Below are 21546 nucleotides of genomic sequence, written 5' to 3' on the forward strand. Positions count from 1 at the left end.
AATTCAATGTTAAGAGCATTAATATAGCAGCAGACACCTATATACGATATAGTAGAGTCTACCTGAGAAGAGAATGAAGTCGGTCTTCCTCTGTGTGTTGTAATCCGAGCTTCTCCCTGCTTTGTTGACATAGCCGGACTTGACCCGTGTTCTTCACGTAGATGCTCATGCATGCGAGTGTTTCTGCTCTGCACTGCTCTCATATGGCTGAAAATGCTGTCACGTCCCACCCATTCTCTAATTCCCCCTCAGGTAAATGTAATGAGCTCTGTCAGCATTTTACCTTCGTTTGCACCGTCGCTGCAAGCTGCCGGCTCAGCCGTGCCGCGTTGACAGCCATTGAGAGGCAATCTCGTATTGACTAGGGCTAAAATTGTTTTTATGGTTTGTTTACTTGGGGTTCAATTTGTTTGTCAAGGGAGGTGACTTGAAAACTGCAGGGAACTAATCCACAGGACATGACTTTTATGCCACCAGCATGGCTAATCAAAAGTTACATTTCTAAACTATAATAATGGTAAGTTACTTAATTGGCAGGTGAGACCATTTCCTTGCACAATATGCTACGACAGAAGGCTAATTGAATTATTAATTTAAGATGTTGCATTATGCAATCAATCATTAATCAAGCATTACATTTTAACATCAATAAATCATTACATTAATTTTGAAACATTAGCATAATAACCAAAAACAAAGGACATAATCAAGATGAGGGTAAGGTTCCTTTAGAACAGATGTTCTCAAAGTGGGGTCCGGGGACCCCTGGGGGTCCGTGACCCATACCCAGGAGGTCCGCAAAATAATTAGCTATAAATTATAACATTGTGCTGTATCATCAAATAATGCATATCTACATATAGGGACCATTTCCGCCACTAAAACAAGCATATTGTGTCCATTACTCCCACCCACGTTAACTTTGGGCCAATAGAAACTGATATGATTGTAACACATCACGTTAATCTGTCAATCACACTTCACTCACACTGCTGCTTTGCTTGGCAGAGGCCTATTAGCCAGCTAGCTCGCTGGCGACCATGGAGAAATATTTGAGTCAGTCCACATCGCAAAGTGACGCTGAGCCCAAATGTGGCAAATAAATAAAAATAAACAAAAATATAACAATAGTTATATCGAGTTTGGTTTTATTGAAAACAGCAATGGGAGACCAATGCGTCATGTGTCTTCAGGTGCTAGCGAACGAAACCATGAAGCCAGCCAAGCTAACGTGACATCTGATTACTTCTTACCCATTAAGGGCAAAACAAAATCATTTTTCAGTCGAAAGAGCGAGGAATACACTCGCCAGAAAACACGGATGGTGAACCTGGCCACAAGAGAAAGCCCCGAAGGCTTCCTATTTGGTCGCTCAATGGATTGCTAAAAGTAAGAAGCCACACACAATCACACAAGAACTCATACTTCCAGCCACGGTTGAAATGTACGATAATGAGTGGGTCCTTGGAAAATGTTCTCCTCTGTAAGGGGCCCCTGGCCCCAAACAATTTGAGAATCCCTGCTTTAGAAGGTCTACTAACTAAGCTGTCAAAGTTCCTTTAAGGGAGCAATATGTGACATTCAGAGCTTTAATATCAAACAACTATTCGCTCTGTAAAGATATAGAGGGCTAAAGTCTACCTGAACAGAGAATGAAGTCGCTGTCCCTCTGTGTGTGTTGTTATCCGAGCTTCTCCTTGTTTTGTAGGCAGTGACTGCTCTGCGCTGGTGGTGACAGCTGATAACACTGTCCCGACCGACAGCATCGTTGTGGAAGCGTAGCAGCCACCCTCTGGTTCCCCCTTGGGTAAACACTCTTACTTTGCACTGTTGACACTGTTAGCAGCGTTAACTAGGAGCCACCGTTAAGAGTCATTGAGAGGCAACCACCATGGCTGTGGAAAAGATAACTTTTGACATGTTCCTGCAACAGGAAAGTTAGTTTGCTACCATCTATTAGCCAATTTGACATTTACGCTCTCTCAAACCATCACTTTAAAAGGAATTCACCTGTTAAAATAGGTATCCCCTATGCACCAATCTACCGTCTGTATTATTTACATTCTATTTAAATCAATGTGTTTACTAATATCAATCTCAGGCCTCTTTACTGGCCTCTTGCTTGACTGCTTCCCAGTGCTCTGCTGCAGCAGAAGCTCAATTTCCCCACAGGGATCATTAAAGTTTCATCTAATCCACCTGTCTGATCATCCATCCATACACCCATCTGTCCGCACTTCAAGTCAAGTCAGATTCCATTTATACAGCACATTTCATCCCACAGCAGTTTAATGTACCTCAATGATCTTCCAATTATTCCTCTGTGCCTCCCATCCATCCATCCACCCCTCAATATTTCTGTTTATTTATTATGACGTTGGTCTTTAGGTCAGTGTGAGGTATTAGCCAACATATGTGAGCTCCCCATACCCAATTCATATTGACTATGTTTAAAAAAGAAGAAGCTTGAATCTTGATTTCTATGTTCTGTATATATTGTATTAAATGATAGCTTTCCTTCCTTCTTTGACACATGGCATTATATAGGGTCGCCCATAAGGTTGGAATAATTTGCAAATGTCTTGTCTTTTACAGCGACAAACAAATGGTATGAATTAATTCATTTCACCTGGGTTATTGGGACACATGTAATCATTGCACCTGGTCAAAAGTGATTACTGATGCATTTAAATAGGAATAAGCAGAGGATTGTGTCTGAAAACGAAATATTCCAACTGTATGGGCAACAGTGTTTATGCTATGGAATTTAACAGGGGAGTCTTCTGTATAGTGTAGAAACAGTTTCAGGCATTTAACCAATGACAAAATGCATATCTCTGAAAATATCAATATTTTGGTAAATATGAAAAGTATAAATTAATTGAATGACCAAAGAGTTGCATGAGACAATGAGCTGTCAAACATTCTTAAAATCAGCATTCTTATGCAGTGTCTGTCTACACATATAGAATGCTACATGATAGGAATCCAGCGACTCTTCCTTGGAGATCGTATAATTGAATCTGTATGACTAATAAGATTAGGAGAATCCCATTTGGAAATCAGATGTCCCCCCTCCCTTATTTAAGGAGAGTTTGAGTTAATGCAGTAGAGTCACTGCCATGGGGGGGCGACGGGCTTAACCATTCAGCCTGTGAACCAGGGGTGGTTAGGGTGGTCAGGGGTCTAAATGATGACCCCCAAACGTGTGAAAACCCCTGTCTAAACAAGACACAGTCAAAGGTCTGGAGTCACTGCTCCGTCTATATTCCAATGGTACATTCAGGGTCTTAATTTGACTTTTTTTTACAGCCCTGCCTCTTCAGCTGCACACCCCTCCGTCACACATGCGCTCTCCTTCCTACCATAGAGACCACCCTCTGCTCCATCCAGCCCCCCCCTCTACTCCCCTCCTCCCCTCCTCCTCCCTCTCCACCGGGGACCAAGGAGGTTTTCAGCACTTGCCACAGCAGCTCGCAATGGACAGCACCACAAAGACTCAGTGATCCCTCGCATCGCCCCGGACGCTTGACAGAAACCACAACTGACAGGCAATCTCGGCATTCAGTAGGGACATCTAGAGAAAGTGGAAAAGGGAGACGCAGAGGAAAAAAAGCGGAAGTGCTTTGTGGACTACCCCCTTAAACATAAATAAGGTTTTGAATCTGCCCCCAAACAGGCATTTTCTTTTGCATAGCTTTTGTTGCTCTCAAAACAGAACCAGCGCAATGGAAGAAGACATGGACGAAGGGCAAACCCAGAAAGGTAAGAAAGTATGTCTGTTGCATGTTTGGGGAGATTTGCTGAAGTAAATCTGACGTGGGGGTTTTGTTGGTGTGCCAGTGGTGTCTGCAGAGACGACTGCACCAATGTTAGCCTTTCCCTTTATGAATAGGAGAGCAGCTGTTTGTGGTAATTCCTTTGTGCACTGAGTGTCAGCACTCCACTGAAGAGTGCACGTCTATATGTGCCGTTTGGGTAGTCAGAGGGGTGTGAACCGCCTCAGTGAGGGATGGACTGTCTTTGTTTGCCTGATAAGGCTTTCATGCTTGTCGTGATGGCTGAGAGGGAAACACGAAGAGGGAAGAGCCCCAGCTCCCACACTCATTAATTCATCAGCTTTCAGGTTCTGGGCTTTGTGTTTTTGCAGTGTTTTTGCAACATGCACTGTGGATTTGATGCAGGAGCTGGGGTTTTCTTTCCTTCGTTTAAAAGGGGCAGTGTTTGCTTTGTGCAAGGCGGAATTCCTATTTATACTTCACACACACTCCGTCCACCTTTTCTCAGCATGAATGATTCAGTGTATGTTCGGGAGCCACAAAAGCAAGAGAGGGAGAGCTTGTTTACCCCCCCAAAAAAACGATGAGCAGAGACGGACAGGATAAACACACCCCTGTCTCTGCTCTCCTTGTCTCACTCCCTCCCAGATTCCCTTCTTCATGTGACATGGCTTCATATGTTTGTTGTTTCTCTTCCCTCCCGCCTCTCCTGCCTGCAGCCTCCACACACATGAGCTGAAACAGTTGCCATGGCAGTGGCCAAGTGTAGTCATTATCTATTCTCTCTTCACCCACTCCTGCTGATGACATTTCAGAAGCACAGGAATAGTTCCATGTGTCTGAAAGTGTGGGAGGAAGAGAGACAGAAAGGTACAGAGACAAGTAAGCAGCTTGGGAGAATAAAGGAAGCAAACTCAGCTACAATACAGTTATGATTGATAAAATGTTAGTTATGCACATCCAGTAGCTATGGAGACTCTATTTGTTCCCCATTGATTAAAGGGACAAAATCGCTGCAGGATGGATTATGAGGGCACTTTCCATGGCACTTTGCAATGTTTGGCATATGCAAACTTTACAGATTTTGATCCAATAGTCACCATTGCTCGGTGTGTACTCGGGCATTCCCATTCAGAAAGCAAAATCTCTCAGCCTTGGTCACTAAAACAAATGCTCACTCACCTGAAAGATGCAGCCATGCAAGCTGTCTATGCATTTCTGTATGCCATGTCCATTCAGGTTTGTAAAGAGTTAGCGTGCACTCGTATCCTGCAAGCGCCGTTAGCCTAATTGTAGATCATAGGCAAACCTTTTCTTTTGAATAGCTAGGAGATTGTAAAACTGGACAAACATTTTGCAGATGACCTTATTGTTTTCAGAAAGTTTAATGGCTACAATGAATGGCTTTGAGATTAAAACTCAAGCGAGGAAAAGAGGTTCAGGATATGATGTAATGGAGTATATGCAAACAGAAAAAAGGAAAGTGTCCACATCCCCTGTCCCCATGTTTGTGCCTGTCATTTGCGGTTGTAAACATCAGTTTGCTTAACAGTAAATTACCAACCTGTAACCTAAGAAGCTGACGTTCAATCTGGTCCAGCTGCCTGAAAAATGTATTCAGTCGCCATGGAGACAGGCCATCATGAATCGCTACAAACATAAGGAAACTATAGTTACTTTGAGTAACTTAGAAGTATATTTAACAGATTTGCTTCCAAATGTAGTGTATAATATGCTAAAAGCAACATGGAGAGAGAGCTAAAAGCTAAGGCCTTACTACAGTAGATGACATGGTGATAGTCAATTTAGGGATAACCTTTAAAGGTGAATCTGGGCATTCGCTCAATAATGCTATTATTTAACTCCACTTCTACAAAAAAATGAAGAAGGTTGTATCGTAAGGTCTATTTCTAAATCGATCTCACAAGAGTGAACTGGGTTTGGAAGGTGTGCTTTCCCTATAGGTGAAAAACGAGTGCTCTAAGTAGATTGAAAGACAGGCCCCATTTATTAACAGACTCTAATACAATCATGACAACAATTCGGGAGATTTATTGTTTGATAAAGGATGACAGAATCAAAGAGAGATACGTTAGAACAAGGTAGCGAGGCTCGATGGTCACTTAACCATGTGGGACCGACAGCTCCTTTCCTGGTTGGCGAAAAAACGTCAGATGATTGAAACGACTGCTCTGATGAAGCATGATGAACAATAAAGCCACCCTGTCAGGTTCGGTTCCATGTCACTTTGATTTCATGGAACTCTGTAAATAATTGTTTGTAGGAATCTTCACTCCTTCTCAGGAGAGATCACAGCTACAACCAGGAAGTGCATCTCCACAATCACACAAGTCGAGTAAAAAAGAATATGTTGTTAGGGATAGCATGAGGAAGTCAGACGGGCCCAGTGTGGTGCTGGCCCAAAGCAAGCTACACTCCATCAAAGATCAACTCAGGGGAGGAAACACTCAAGCGAGTATTGCTCACAGCAGAAGTTCTCTAAAACACACTATCATAATATTTCTGTGCAGCCATGACTGTATTTTAAAAGCTGATGGGGGGCTCTCTGTTGACATTTATAGGGGCTTATATTGCAATCCTTGTACAATATTTACTTTCTATTTGAAATGTATGTCACTGTTAAAAAAGTCAATTTAAAATCATTTTGTTCACCCAAATAAACTGCAAATGGGTAATTCCACCTCACAAGAAGGTGGAGGTGTCAAAGAGTACACACACAAACAGCATGCTAATGCCCAAATCTCAGATTATGAGTCAGATGCACCAGGTGGGCACCGCTCACTTCAGCTGCTAGCCAAATGTAGCAGCACACACTATGTACCACGGGGGCCCAATCAGCAGCGAGAAGCAAACCAACGCCCTACGGTGGAGAAAGCAGCTTTCAATTAATGTGAACACAGAGACCAAATGATGGAAATGAATGAAAGTTCTGCAGTATGAAGTTCTGCAAAGGAGCATAAGAGAGTCAATACTTTTAAAGACTAAACCAAACAACGTTCTGGAGGTTGTTCACACACTGGTGTTGTTGATTGTCGCCCGAATGGAAAAACTGAGGAAGGCACACCTGTTAGCATTTTACTGAGCCAAGAAACTGCACTGCAAGGAACCGCTCGTCCTTCTGTTTGATCCGTTTGATCAGGCTGCTTACACGGCAAGATGTTTCACGACGAGGATCTCATCAATGCTTTTGTCAATTTACCTGAAACTCAAAATCTGTCAAATAACATGGCAGCAACAGAGAAACGACGCTGTATTTTTTAATGGTTCACTGAGTGTCATGCACTTTGAAATAAAAACACTGGTTATTATAAATAAGTCAAAGTTGCACCGAGTTTAAAGCCTGGTGAGTTCACAAGAGGCTGCTTTGAATAAAGGTGGTTAGATGGTTTTGTTGGTATACACGATCCTTCATTTAACATGGGATATTTATATGGTATATAATTGATTATGTTTGATGATATTATTACGACATTCTTGAATAAATTCCTTCCTTTCTATACTTATATTTGCATTTTCTTGTCATTTAATGGGGTTGGTCATCTTACTTTAAAGGCCTGCTAGCCCTGAGGAATTAAATTGACAGACTTCAACTGAGTCTCATGATGGTCGGAGTGCTTTTTGCCAAGGCTGTACCAGTGTGAAATAATAGCTTAGACTCAGTACGGTATCAGTTCTGTTCATGCTACGGTACATAACCCTTCTCCTTCCCCCCCTCCCTCCCCTCCGACTCATTGTTCTGAATCCTAACCTTCCCCCAGCCAAGACAAAGTTAAGGGAGTTCCACCAATTGTTCTTGTGAAATTTGTTGGAGCTATTAGTGGAGAACTTTGGAGATGTTTCTCATTGTTCTTGCAAGAATAACTCAGATTTTGGAAAGACTATAACAGGTGTTCAAAACATAATGATGCACTTTGACACCGTACCTGAAGAGCCTTATTGTTACGATGATGTCGTATGATAGTTCAGCCATTCGGCATGGTAGTGATTTTGCATTGTCCTATGATATAGGAGTACAATGTACATACTGATATGTGGAGAGATGGTTAAGCTGATAAAAGGTGTTTTCATATAATCTCAAAATATAGTAAAGTTGATCAAGCTTAAATAAGGTTATACAAAGTAGAGTGTATTCTGGAGTCATAGATAAAATAAAATAAAAATGTATTGTCTAGGACCTGTGACTTAAATCCCTTCGTGTTCGCTGCCGATGACGTTTCCGATCATTTCACCCCGCTGAACGCGTAAAATGTACAAATTGATAGTAAAAGAACAACCCGAGTCTCTTCTCTTGAGGTTTTCTCCTCAGTTCCTGGAGTGAACCCGGCACAAACAAAAGACCCGTCCCTGCTCAGCAGTCACGGAGTCATGTTCAGACCTCCATCTCTCAGTGCAAAAGAGAAGGGGGGGAAATCAGTGGCTGAGCTTTTGGACCTGGCCTGTAACGTCCTCTTTGCCCAGAGGGGTTATCTGTGTAATGTGTCTCAGTCACTATTGTCCCACTGAATTTGTTGACATACAGTAAGTGGGTCATGGCTCTGAAGTACCCAGTCTATTCTCAGATTTTGCGCTGTGGTTGACATGGCAACCATACTGGTTGATTAAACATGCGCAGAGGAGATGGGGGGGGGGGGGCGTGCGAGAGTTGAAAAAAAAACCTGCTCGCTTCAGGGGAAGGGGGGCTGCGCATTAAATATAGGAAAGCAACGAGACATGTATTCACCCATTACTCTCAGACTGACACAGACACACCATCCCCCCACTGAGATCTCCCCCTCTCTCTCTCTCTCTCTCTCTCTAGGACCAGGCTCAGTGCCACCCCACCCCCATACAAAACTCCTCTGGTAACAAGGAACTAATATCTGCTAGCTGGATACACAAACACGGAGTCTGATTAGATGTCTTGCATTGTATGTGAAGACAACATGCACCAGACATAAAATTAGATCATCGTTTTCTTTTCTGTCACCCCCTTTATTTAATTTAGCTTATTTCCTCCTCTCACTCGGCATCTTATTAAGTTTCTTTGCAGGCTATAACTGCATCAAAAGTAATGCCTATATTCTTCAAAAATAAATCATCAATGTTTATTAAGGTTGCAGCAAAAAAGACAATCATTCCGGGCTATTACCATCTATATTATTATTTGAATACTATATTCTGCTGTCTGTGAAACCAGCAATTTTATGATATTCATTTCCTTGAATGTTTCAGTCCAATTTGCAAAAGAGAAAAAATGCCTTAAGGCTAATACAGCTATATATATAAATACAAATATAAACATTGAGAGGCCCAGTAAGAAAGTATCCAATGTGTCTGTTGCCTTTAATGAGGCCTCACTCCTTCCCTCCATTGGGATGAAAACAGTGAAAGAATATTCAGTGGATCTGTGATGCCTTTGGGCCAAACAAAGCTAAAGTAGCAAATATCACTTTGGTCACATTACTGACGCTCAGTTAAACAGCAACATTTCAAGTTACAGCACCTGAAAACAAACAAGGGCAATGTCTCTTTTTAGGCGTTGGTGTCACAAGTACACACTTCAGGGGTCGATTAGGCTTCAACTAATTACTGATGGCCCAAAAAGTAATTGCATCGGCGTGAGTTTTAAGTTAAGAGGGTTATTCACAGACTCTGACACAGTGCACATCACAGCTGATAAGAATATGAAATGCTTGGTCTGCACATGTCTCAACAGCAACTCAGGCGAAAAGACAGAATGAGTTAGAATTAAGGCCAGACGAAGATCATATATGCTTTCAGCTCGTTAGCAGGGCCAGTGAGTGAACTACAATGAAATATTGGAATCATTTAAGGTGAATCTGGGAGTTCTTTTGGGGGGCTCTTGAAACTTTTACATTTCTTAAAGTAAAAAAAAAAAAGGAAATACAAATCGAAGCATAAGACTGGAAACTGAAGAACTAGAAACTGATTAGAGGAAGCATATTTTCTGGTAATTAACTCCAACCGGCCCCTGGATGTTATAGAGTCATGTCTTCTTTGAAGGACGTCATTTAGCTGGAAGCATTATTTAAGGATAACCTCATCCCTCGTGTTGACTGGGTCAGTGAGAGTGTGTGAGAGTGTGTGTGTGTGTGTGTGTGTGTGTGTGTGTGTGTGTGTGTGTGTGTGTGTGTGTGTGTGTGTGTGTGTGTCCCTTTTGCCTGTCGGATATGACACTGACAGATGGAGGAGAAGTAGGAGGTGGGAGGGGCCTCAGGAGGGGGGTCATCCTTTCTCTTTGTATTATGGAGATGCCTTCTGTTGATTGGACCTCTGTGTTTGGGGTCATGTAGGCTTCACTTTTTTTCTTTTTTTTTTTTTACACAGAGGCTTTTTTGTGTGGAGGACAAATTATCTAAAACCCCACCGTCTCCTGAAATCCCGTCTCTTTGTTCGAAATTCATTAGACTAATCCTTGTGTTGCCAGATTTTCAATTTTGGCAAGTGTTATTTACTTGATTAACAGAACTAAAAGCATTCACGTCTGAGTGTTACTTCAAATAATTACCTATTTTTAAAGTCATGAACCTTCAATGCGTCGTCTCTGCTAGTCTCCAGACTGTAATAATGTACCAAAATAAACTATTTTTTTTTTAGATTAGTTGCCCATTCTGCCATGAAACAATAACATATTCCATCCAAAAGGCCAGGATCGCTCTATAGTGTCTCCTGCTTGAGCAAAACCACGTAGAGAGAGAGCACACATACGATTCTTCACACTGCCTCTGCTAGTCTTAGCCAAAGTCAGTTAGGTCATATTCCTAACTTGACTTGCTGGTCTTTCAGTGCTTCAAGAGACAAGCCCTACTACATCTGTGAACAAGATCAATTCACGTACTTGCTACTCCTCATCAAGCAGGGGATCCCTTATTTCCATCGCAGGTAATGTTGGGCTAAGCAGAAAGCATGAATAATGAATGCGAGGGGCTTGTGCTCTGCTGCACTTTGCCGCTTCTAAATTATGGATCAAGCATCCAGTCGCTCTCCGAGTCACCGTCGCACCGCCACTTGTCATTTTTCACCAGCTCGATCTGCATACGGCTGAGATCAATGAGGAGTTACAGAGAGGAAGTGAGAGGATGTGCTGGTACGAAGGAGAGGTTTTCTATGAGAGCGAGGCCATGGATCAGCTAATTAAACGCTTCATCACAACAGCCATACCGCAATCATGGCAGGGTCCAGTCATAGTTTTATTGTTAACCTCAAAACAGTTGGAAAATACTGTAGCCTTAACCGAATGTTCCACTTAACAATCCATAAATCTGCTGCTAGACCATGATGTAATATTTATTATTCAGGAGTAATTTTAACCTGCCACATTTTATTTTCATTTCGCCCCCTCTCCTAATTACCACCCGCCCCCCCAGCACACACACACACACACACACACACACACACACACACACACACACACACACACACATTAAAATTAGACAATCAATAAATCATCACTCCTGTTACATCCACTTCTGAATGCTCCCATCTTACCCTGTAATTTCCATGGAACAACGCATCCATTCAAGTCACAGGACAACGGCTTTTGTTGTAGCTTATAAACTATTAGAATGCAAACATATCAGTCAGGTCTGTTAGGCTTGTTGGTGATGGAGCCCTAATGACACCTGACTATATTGGTGCTGCCGTAGATTAAATGTGTTTAAAATGAATAACGGTGAGATGCGAGCTCCAGTTGGTTTAATCTGACTGCTGAAATGTAAATAATGCAGAGGTAATAAACCTTGATTGAGGCCATGGCATAAATCATTGATATGACTGCTCATCTCCCTTCACGTAGACTCTACATGACGGGAGATGAGCACGGGCTCAGTACGTCTACGGTGCCATATTGAATTAGCATGACTCAAAGGTGGGGAAAAGAAAAACACCATGAATTTCCTGAAAACGCTCACAATTCAAGGTTGTAGTAACAGCTCCCTCCAGGTGATTTCTAAAGACCTTCTTTAAAAAAAGCTTTTTACACAGGGAGAACAAATGTGACTGCTCCCTCTCATTCGGTCAGAAAACACAGTTGCATCAATACATTACGGCCTGCCAGCTGAAGGGAAAACGTAAGTTGAGAAAATGAGTCCGAGTGATGACAGAATCACTTTCAGTCAGAGACATATTGAAAAATGTGCCTAATGGCACTTTACCATGCATTTCTGGCTGCAGTCGTTGAATGGAACATGTTTCTAATTTCAAGGCAACTTGACGTAAAATGACCAGAATGCAGCTGTTAACCTGCCATCCCCTCTCTCCATCCCCTAGTAGCAGAGAGAGTGCAGGTGCAGAGAGGTTGTTGACTATCTTAGTCTTGTGATTCCACCATACATGATGCAGCACGTTTCAGAGTCACCTGCTGTGCGTTGATAAATGAATAGTGCTGTCCGAGGTTCTGAAATAAGTGGCTAGGAGGGGGCGATATCACCAAAAATGTATATTGTTGGGAGGTTTTGCAGTGACGGTATTATAACATAGTATCACAACATTAAAAGGGCTACTACTAATAGGATTCTAACAACTTTCTCAAATCAAAGAAAACTCATATTTATTGTTGTTTAAGTTGTTCACTTAAGCCAAACTGGGAATTACATTACACCTAACCGACATAAACGTCTACATCCTAACCAACATTAAGAAAATATGCAGCGTAGACGCTGCTGGATCAGTACTGTAGAAAAGACACATTGACCATGAACAGTGAGGCTTGGCTGCAGGTAGCTCATCTCAAGTGTGTTTATCACAGTAAAGTAAGACATTGGCGCTGGTAAAGGCCTTGTAACTTCACTAGAATAAAAATGTATCGAAGATTGTTAAACCCATTTTGAATGATGTAGACAATAATAGACACTCTGAACCCACTGCTGAATGAAAACACTTGCCAACAATTTGCATGAATCAACCTTTTTTTACCAAAAGCAACACCTTCTAGGAAACAGATTTATAGTTTCCCTTTTATTTTCCCACAATAATAAAAAACAAATCTTTTGGACCTAAATTGTAGAATTGGAGCTGTTTCAGCAATCATCCAAGACGCGGCACCAGTTTTACTGGCAGATTGGGAGGTGATTTAAACCTACCGCAGGTTGACAGAGTCACATGAATGAAGGTGTGAATTGGCGTGAAAGCACCAGGGGAGCAAGATGTCAGATGGCACTGTCAGTACCTGATAGTCTAAAAGGCAAAGGTGAGGTGTCTGCTGAATTTGATGTCCCTTGCCAGGTAATTTCCCTTTCCCCCGGGCTGAACGAGCGGGTGTGATGGAGAAATACCAAGGCAGCGAGGTTACAGGAATGTAGTAAACAGCAAACAGCTGGCGTCAAAGCAAGCCTACCCTTCTCCTTTGGATGAAAACCTACAAAAACACCTATCCAGATGTGAACATCCTGTTTAAACCATTCACTTGAGGATAAATAGGGCACGTTTCCAACCTCACACAACCGAGTCCAGAAAACACAACAGACTAAAAACAGGGAGCAGACGTAAGACGGGCTCTGATAACGTATGACTACCTCAATTGAGCTATTTATCTCTTTTAAAACAGTGGATGGATGGATGGATGGATGGATGGATGGATGGATGGATGGATGGATAGATGGATGGATGGATGGATGGATGGATGGATGGATGGATGGATAGATGGATAGATGGATAGATGGATAGATGGATAGATAGATAGATAGATAGATAGATAGATACTGATGAAATCCTGAATAAAGGGATTACAAACTAAAGAAAGGAGGCAGGTTAGACATTCTATGGTCTAGTACTGGATTACATCAGCGAGGATGCAGATAATCTTGGCGAGCCTGGGCGAGAGTCTGGGCTGCACCAAGCGTCTGAGCACTTGGCACAGCCCAGCAGTCGGACCAGCTACTTGGTATTCCACTCAGGTGCCTGAGCAAATATCCCTCCTCCTCCTCCTCCTCCTCCTCCTCCTCCTCCTCCTTCTCCTCCGCCTCTACTCTCTGCTTCTGACTCTGATCTAAACCTGCTTTGTAACGCAGGTGTAGTCGGTAAGATAACCATAACAGAGGTGGGGCTAAAAATCATCCTTGATGGATCCTGAAATACTTCATCACGTCTACAACTGACTGAAAGCTGACCCTCTGAGCGAGCACAGCCGTGTGAATGCAGATGAATTAAATCACGGGCCGTGATAGTGATCTAACTGATCAGGAGGAATTTTCCGTTCCTGTGAGCAGGGAATTACATTCGTGGATTACCCATGCGTGTATCGATGTGGACGTCGGACAGTTCTGCATATTTACAAAGCAGCTCTCCGATGTAATACAGACTTACAAAATGGGCTTGGCTATGTGAAAAGTGCGTCCGCGTGGTAAATATACTGCAATGCACTGCAAGATCCTATAAAGTCTAGAGTTTTGTTCCATGCTTGCACAGGAAATAAACTCCATTTCTCTTGTTGTTATCCTGAGAAATGGCAGACTCAGTAGCCCCAAAACACACTAATACACAAGCATGGCAGGGAGACTCATAAATCTAAGCAATTCATACAGACATGCTGGCATGCACAAGTATTTACAGACTCAGCTGCTCCGTGAGCAATCTGTGCGACAGGAGATTGAAGTTGGAGCCGAGCAGCGATTAGTCACCTTAAGGGCCCCCAGGGACAGGAAGCTGGGCAAAGAAGAATGGGGTTAAAGGTCAGGATCACTATGTAAAGCTCCGGCTGAGTTGTTAGCGCCGAATTAAATGTCAGCATCCTCTGTAGGGCTGAGCAACTGACAGAATGAATATGTTGCACAAACCAAGACTACAGGGAGAAGCCAGAACGCTGCAGAGATGGAGTGGAAGTGGCCATTAAATATCTTGCTCCATTTTGGGGAGCTTTGAAGGTTGTAGTCCAGCTGTCAAGTTGTTGCATTTTGTTCAGCCATGCATGCACGCTACGGCGGTCTGAATGCTGGAGATTCTTAAAAAGTAAATGGCTCTACAATGTATTCGCCCATTGGCAAAGTTTCATTGAATTATTTAAAATTCTACAAAATAGCAAGCCTCCCGTTTCACTTTGTGGAACAGCGATTTCCACCCCTCCTGGATTTCCTTTGACAAGTTGAATTGTCCTTTTCTGTCTTTGTTGACTGACAGTTTTATGTTTTTTCTTTGTGTGTCTTTAGGATGCCTTGAATGTTGCATCAAATGCCTCGGTGGGATCCCATACCCATCTCTCATAGCCACCATCTTGCTGTATGCGGGCGTGGCTCTGTTCTGCGGCTGCGGACATGAGGCCCTGTCCGGCACCGTCACCATCCTCCAGAGCTACTTCGAGGTGGTGCGGAGCCCCGTGGATGCACTGGACGTCTTCACCATGTGAGTAGAAACGGACCACGTCAGATTTAAGGGTCGCTTGTTGAAGAAAAACATTATGGACCTGAAAGAATTGACCATTTTCATACCCACACGGTTCTCCTTTCATTCCCCAGGATCGACATTATCAAGTACGTGATCTACGGCATTGCTTCTGCTTTCTTCGTCTATGGCATCCTGCTGATGGTGGAGGGCTTCTTCACCAGCGGAGCCATTAAAGACCTGTATGGAGACTTCAAGATCACCACCTGCGGACGCTGTGTCAGCGCTTGGGTGGGCCTAACATTAAACTGCTTATTAACGCTCCAATTTATGTTGGATGTTTGGTATATCCACAGTTTATTACCATATTGATAACATCTACTGTTGTACACACGTTCCCAGTCCTGCTGCACATTTCAAGGAATCACCTGATAATGAAACAGTCTTTATGGGTTTCTTGGTGGGAAATGACCTGACATTTAGACTGAGTTGGTAAAGGCCTCTCTAAAAAAGTCTTTTTTTAGCCATGGTGGCACTCACCACTCACTCATAGGATGAGTCCAGCTCCTTTTGAACGGGTTTGGAACAAATCACTTTAGCCTGACAGGTGTTTTCAACAGATATTAAAATGGAACAGATTGTATAAACCCCAGGAGAGGCATCATCATTAGGTTACGTCAAATATTAATCAAATCAAAGATGATCACTTTAGCTAATTACAATCAGCTTATATGTAGGTATTGAGCAAGCATGACGAAGCAGGCGGCAAAACGCTCCGTAATGCTCTTGAGCATTAAATGATTTGTCGATTTGCACGCGTTTGTGCAAATGACTTCAAAAAGAAGAATAAAAAACATCCTGATGCACGCACGCAGCTGAAGTGCTCTAAAATGACCCTGAAAACATCTATCAAAGTAATTTTATTATACTGCCATAACAATAAAAAAAATTAGGAGCTCTCTGATATGGAGCATATCAGAAAGCCTGCAGCAATCCTAACGAGATTATCTCTGGGATATAATTGCTTGGCAAATCTGAAACTCTACAGGGAGGCAAAGGAATGAGCCATGCTGTGGTATTTGTGATTATTAGGTTCATTACGTTTCTGTGTACTAATCTCGTGGCCATGGAAATAAACCAAAATAAGAAGAGTTGCCAGAAATGAGAAAGTGGCTTGGGAACACCTTGTGACCTAAAGGGTCACACAGAACTGTGTGCATATGTGTCCTTCCATTAAGCCCTGGAACTCATTCTGCAATGTGACAGTATAGTAGTAGTAGTATTAGTAGTAGTATTAGCAGTCGTAGCAGTAGTAGTGGCCGTCAGGACACAGAAAACAGAGAAAAGAAAATAGAGAAAGTTAATTCTTACATGACTTCCATTAAAAGTGTTGATGAACACAGAAACTAAATGTGAGCTGTGTTGCTGTGTTGCCGTTGCAGTTCATCATGCTGACATACATCTTCATGCTGGCTTGGCTTGGAGTGACTGCTTTCACCTCCCTCCCAGTCTTCATTTACTTCAACATCTGGAATATTTGCCAAAATGCTACGGTGCTGGAGGGAGCGTCACTCTGCCTGGATCCACGCCAGTATGGTAAGGATGAATAGTCTGTGTGTGCCCCCCCCCCCCCCCCTCCCCTTCTCTTCTGATCTCAGCCTCATCTGTCACACTGTTGAAAATGCTGCTATTAACTGTATATTAAAGGTTGTTCTCGCAGACGATGAAGTTAAACAGGTATATCCCCTCGTTTGTTTCTATAAAAATCTCTTCTTCACATTATAGATGGATAACACTATTAAGGTGATGGATAAATGTGGGCGAGTAATGACTGAGACTCATTTGTTTTATTCCATTATTTTGTATATAAGTCACTTTTGAGATTTAATACTATAAGTGACCCAATTTGAAGGCAATGTTCCTTCTTTTTATATTTACAATATAGTGGATCCACTGTAACTCCTTGGATTACTGTCCTGAACACATTAATGATCCAGAATAACATTATGTTAAACTGGAATAAAGCTCTGTCATATGAGTAGTTTATATGGCTGGCTCATTACTTTTAATTAGCGCCACATCTTTCAGACCATTAGCCACCGCCGGCCATTAATACTGCCTCTGTGTCAACAACCATTCCAGCTGCCACCATCATAATAGAGGCCTATGCTTTGCCTTTGTGCCACATTGTGTGCATTTAATCGGTTTTGTAATGGTTTAATTGGATATGAACCTTTGGCCCACTTTTTTGCGTTTTTTTGTTGTTGTCTTTTCTTTGTCTACATTTGTAGCACATAGTCTCCATACATGTGTTATTTATTCATTTCAGGTATTGTGCCAATTAATGATGCGAAAACAGTGTGTGCTGGATCGGAGAAGTTCTACAAGATGTGTGAATCCAATGAGGTAAGGTGAAAGTAAAATCCAAGTATCAAATTATGTTACGAATGACTTTTTGTTAAATAAATTCAGGATTTTGACAATAAATATGTTCAAGATGTGTTTACAAACGAAGGAGGATAATCAAATATACATTTACACACACAGTAGAGCCGTGAGTAGAAAGAGGCATCACAACCAATCCAAGATGAGGAACAACTCTGGTTGTGGATACAAGATAATGGAGTTACTTTTCAGTGTTTTGTCAGCTTCTTAAAATTAAAAGATGAGCAAATCCTGTTAGAAACATCTTTTTTTGTTTTTACTCTAAATACAAATGTGTGTGACTCACATATTGCACTGACTAGCATGTATCTGCACCTGCTAAACTTAAGACCTGTAATTCTTGATGTTTGCTGTCAGGAATCTGAAAGCTTCCACTGTGAAAGCATTTTTATTTTACTTGTTCTATCTATTTATTTTATCTCTGTTGAATGAAAGTTCCAAATAAATGGCAAACATAATGATATATGATATATATATATATATATATATATATATATATATATATATATATATATACCGTTACCGTAATATAAAATAGCATATACCATGATAGATGTTTGCCATATAGCTCACCCCTACTTGCATGCAAAATTCAAAAGACACCTTAAAGCAAAACATCGATTTGTCCATGATGACACGGGATCGTGGCTGTAAAACAGAATTAACTGAATGTTTAAATTCCATATTCATGCAGCCTTTTGCTTGGCAGAGACGTGCACTAATGCTTGTGGAGTAATACCTGCTGTGCTTTGTTTTTTTGCTACAGCTGGACATGACATTCCACCTGTTCATATGTGCCCTCGCTGGAGCAGGAGCTGCTGTTATTGCTATGGTGAGCCACCAAAAATACTCAAAGGATGAAAAAAATAACAAAATATGTTCTAAATCAACCACAAACACATTTCTGGGGCATTTTTTTAAGTAGGCAGTATGTCATATTCTTGGTTTCTTCTTCTCTCTTATTCTTTGGTTATAGCACGTCATTTCTGCAGTCGTCAGTTAACTTTTTTCTTTTCCTTTTAAAAGAGGGTAGCCCTATGGTGGTGCGTTGTTGTGGCTGGTTCACGACCAGCCTGTGTTGTGATTCCCTGTGAGAGCAAAGCTGTAGATGGGAGAGAAGGCATTTTGGCGCAGTGAAAAAGACAGGGTTTGTCTCCCTCCCTCCTTCGGAGGCGCCAGGCATGTCATGCCGTTGTCATGGAAACAGGGAGAAGAAAGGCTCTGAGATTGTTGCAAACATCACTCAGTAATTTGCGAGGGGCCATTTTCTGAGTAACACAAGGTGTATGCTATTCAGGGATGATGCTGCAGATTGCGGCCGGAACATGATTTTATTTTTCCAGCTGGTGGCCAAGAAAAAACAATGATGGCCGCTGATACAACGATGCAGCTCAATAATGAACCGCCTTTAAAACAACTTCAAAACCGAAAGCACATTCGGTGCTGAAAGAAATCTTCCAAAAATCTGTGTTTGAATCTCAGTCGCCTAATTGGTCTTTCTGCATATCAGGAGCAGTGCAGCTCTGAAACTGTCAGTCCTTGTGAAAAGAGAAAACCTCAGTCATTAAAGCACAATACATTCATTATATGCTTGGCTGCCATGGTAACGCAAGTCCAAGACAATGTTCAGCATTATGCTGCCACCTGCTGGGTCATTGCTAATGTCCTCCTTAATTCAAAGGGCCATTATGCCCGAACAAGAATATTCACTGCATTTGTAATTCATATAAAAAAAGTAGTCCAAGTTGTTCATTTGCATTCATAGAAGACAATACAACTGAGAAATCTACGTTACATTCTAATGTAGGGAATATATGTGTCCACAATTCAATTGAACTGAGCAGATATGAACACATTGTCCACATCTCACAGATCCACTACTTGATGGTGCTGTCTGCCAACTGGGCCTACGTGAAGGACGCCTGCCGAATGCAGAAGTACGAGGACATCAAGTCGAAGGAGGAGCAGGAGCTTCACGACATCCACTCCACTCGCTCCAAGGAGCGTCTCAACGCCTACACATAAAGACCAGCGTGAGGCCTGGCCCCGCCACTCCGGCCTCTCTCCCTCTCTCTCTCTCCTGTCTCTCTATCTGTCTATCTATCTCTCTCTACCATCCCCTCCCGAGGGGGGGGTTGGATGGCGTCTAGGGCCCTTGCCACCGCTGATGTCACTGGTGCGTCATATGACAATGTGGTCTGTGGGGGAGGGGGGGGGGGGGGGGGGGGACGTCACACAAACCTCCTCAGTCACAAACAGCATTTCAGAAGAAAAAAAAAAGCCCCTTTACCTCTCTCATGGATGGTGTTATGATTATCATTATGGCAGTTATATTATTCTTGATACAAGTTGTTTAGTGCTGATGGTAGTTTTAGTGTAGCTTTAGGATCAGAAGTAGTGGTAGTGTTTCAACTTTTTTACTTTGAATAATTTGCTTAGTGTTGTTGTTTTTTTTCTTTGTTATTTTTTATATGATACTACGTGTCATTTTGCTCTCATGCATAATTTATTTTTGCTGATTTCTGAGGGGGTCAACAGGGGCTTAAAAAGGGTTTTCAAGCACATTTCTTGTGTCGTGTGTCTGGAGATTTCATGTTCAAAAACTATGTACTGTACGTGAATGGGTGGTTAGTTTTGAAAATATCTAAAATCTCACAACGCAACCATGAGGCATCATAAACCTTTGTCATACCACGATTCCCAGGGATTAAAACTGCTTTCACATGAAAGTGTTTTTTTTTTTCTATTTGAAGTTAGACGATAGCAAGACAATACAATAATAAATGCCAAATCATTAGAGCGAAACAAATATTTGCTAGACGTGCCAAGCCTGTTAAACAGGAAACAATGACATGGTTAGATATCAAAGAAGCAAATCAATTGAAGATAAATCCTCGGTTATCTTATGATAATCTTACCAATTAAATGTATTTTAGGACTGTGAATGATTCCATGGTCTGTGAATCACAAGCCACAAAAGCACATGCAAACATACTTTCATAACCCCCTTTTTTAATTTCTTAAAAGTCGAACTTTATAAATACAAAAAAAAACTCCTGTTTTTGCAGAACTCTGCACTGTATATACTGATATATCAAAGCATACCTATATGTTAAGCACTGACATTTAAGGAAAACTCATGTGAGAAGAAGAAACGGTCACTGTGGCCGGGTCCACTCTGCATCCATCAGTCTCAGCCCGAAAAAGAAACCCCGACAGCTGTCGGTGTAATGGCACTCCTTGGTGAATTGTCAGATGTGAGAAAAAGTGTGTGTCACAGTAACTTTGTTCATGACAGTAACTGTTTTGCTTACACATCCTGATGCCATACCACTACAAAAAGGTGGCCTGTCATTGCCTGGCAAAAAAAAAAAGAAGTATTTTTGTCGGTATTCCTACGAGCTAGTTTCATGCACTTATTTGACCATTTCTGTGCTCTCTCTAGATGTAAGTGCATTGGTGTTCAACTCAAAGTTGGATAACTGTACTGTTAGTAACGACTGTGAATTTAGATGTTTTTCGTGGCATGGACATGCATTAATATAGTCTTATTGACTCAAAAGTTACTTTACTTCACTTCTTGATTTTTTACACTTTTAACTGTCTTGCTGGATCAACCCTTCGTTTATATGTGCAGTAATAAACCTCCCATGCTTACCGCGTTATGCTACCGATATTAGCGACTATAGTCTTTGAGTTGTGTCTATTTAGTTTGTGATGAGCTCTCAACCTTGTCTTAAAACTAATACTTGTACCGACATTGCTTACTCTGTGATGCTCTGAAATCATGCTTTCAGCTTTCTCCTCGTATTAGTCTTTTGTACTTTCACTACGAATGCTTAGTAGCAGGCTTTAAATTGAATATGTTTTGTACATTCATGTGCCAACAGCTTGAAGTGGCTTATTTGACCTGTATGATCAAATTTGCTTGCATTAATAAAATTCACTTGTGTACTTGTTAATAAATACTTTTTGCGTCCAGTGTTTA

At 41.8% G+C, this 21546-nt stretch overlaps 1 protein-coding gene across 1 annotated transcript; it reads left to right on the forward strand.

Annotated features, from left to right (window-relative positions):
• The first annotated feature begins 3337 nt into the window (after nucleotides 1–3337).
• gpm6aa (glycoprotein M6Aa) lies at nucleotides 3338–21524 on the forward strand. The gene is made up of 7 exons (XM_084009288.1): nucleotides 3338–3765; nucleotides 14942–15134; nucleotides 15248–15404; nucleotides 16556–16709; nucleotides 17443–17519; nucleotides 18325–18390; nucleotides 19431–21524. Exons 1-7 carry the CDS (start codon nucleotides 3729–3731, stop codon nucleotides 19581–19583), a joined length of 837 nt encoding a protein of 278 aa, XP_083865414.1. The 5' UTR covers nucleotides 3338–3728; the 3' UTR covers nucleotides 19584–21524.
• The last annotated feature ends 22 nt before the right edge of the window (nucleotides 21525–21546 follow it).

The sequence above is a fragment of the Eutrigla gurnardus genome (genome assembly GCF_963514095.1).
Source record: "Eutrigla gurnardus genome assembly, chromosome: 5".
NCBI classification, from domain to species: domain Eukaryota; kingdom Metazoa; phylum Chordata; class Actinopteri; order Perciformes; family Triglidae; genus Eutrigla; species Eutrigla gurnardus.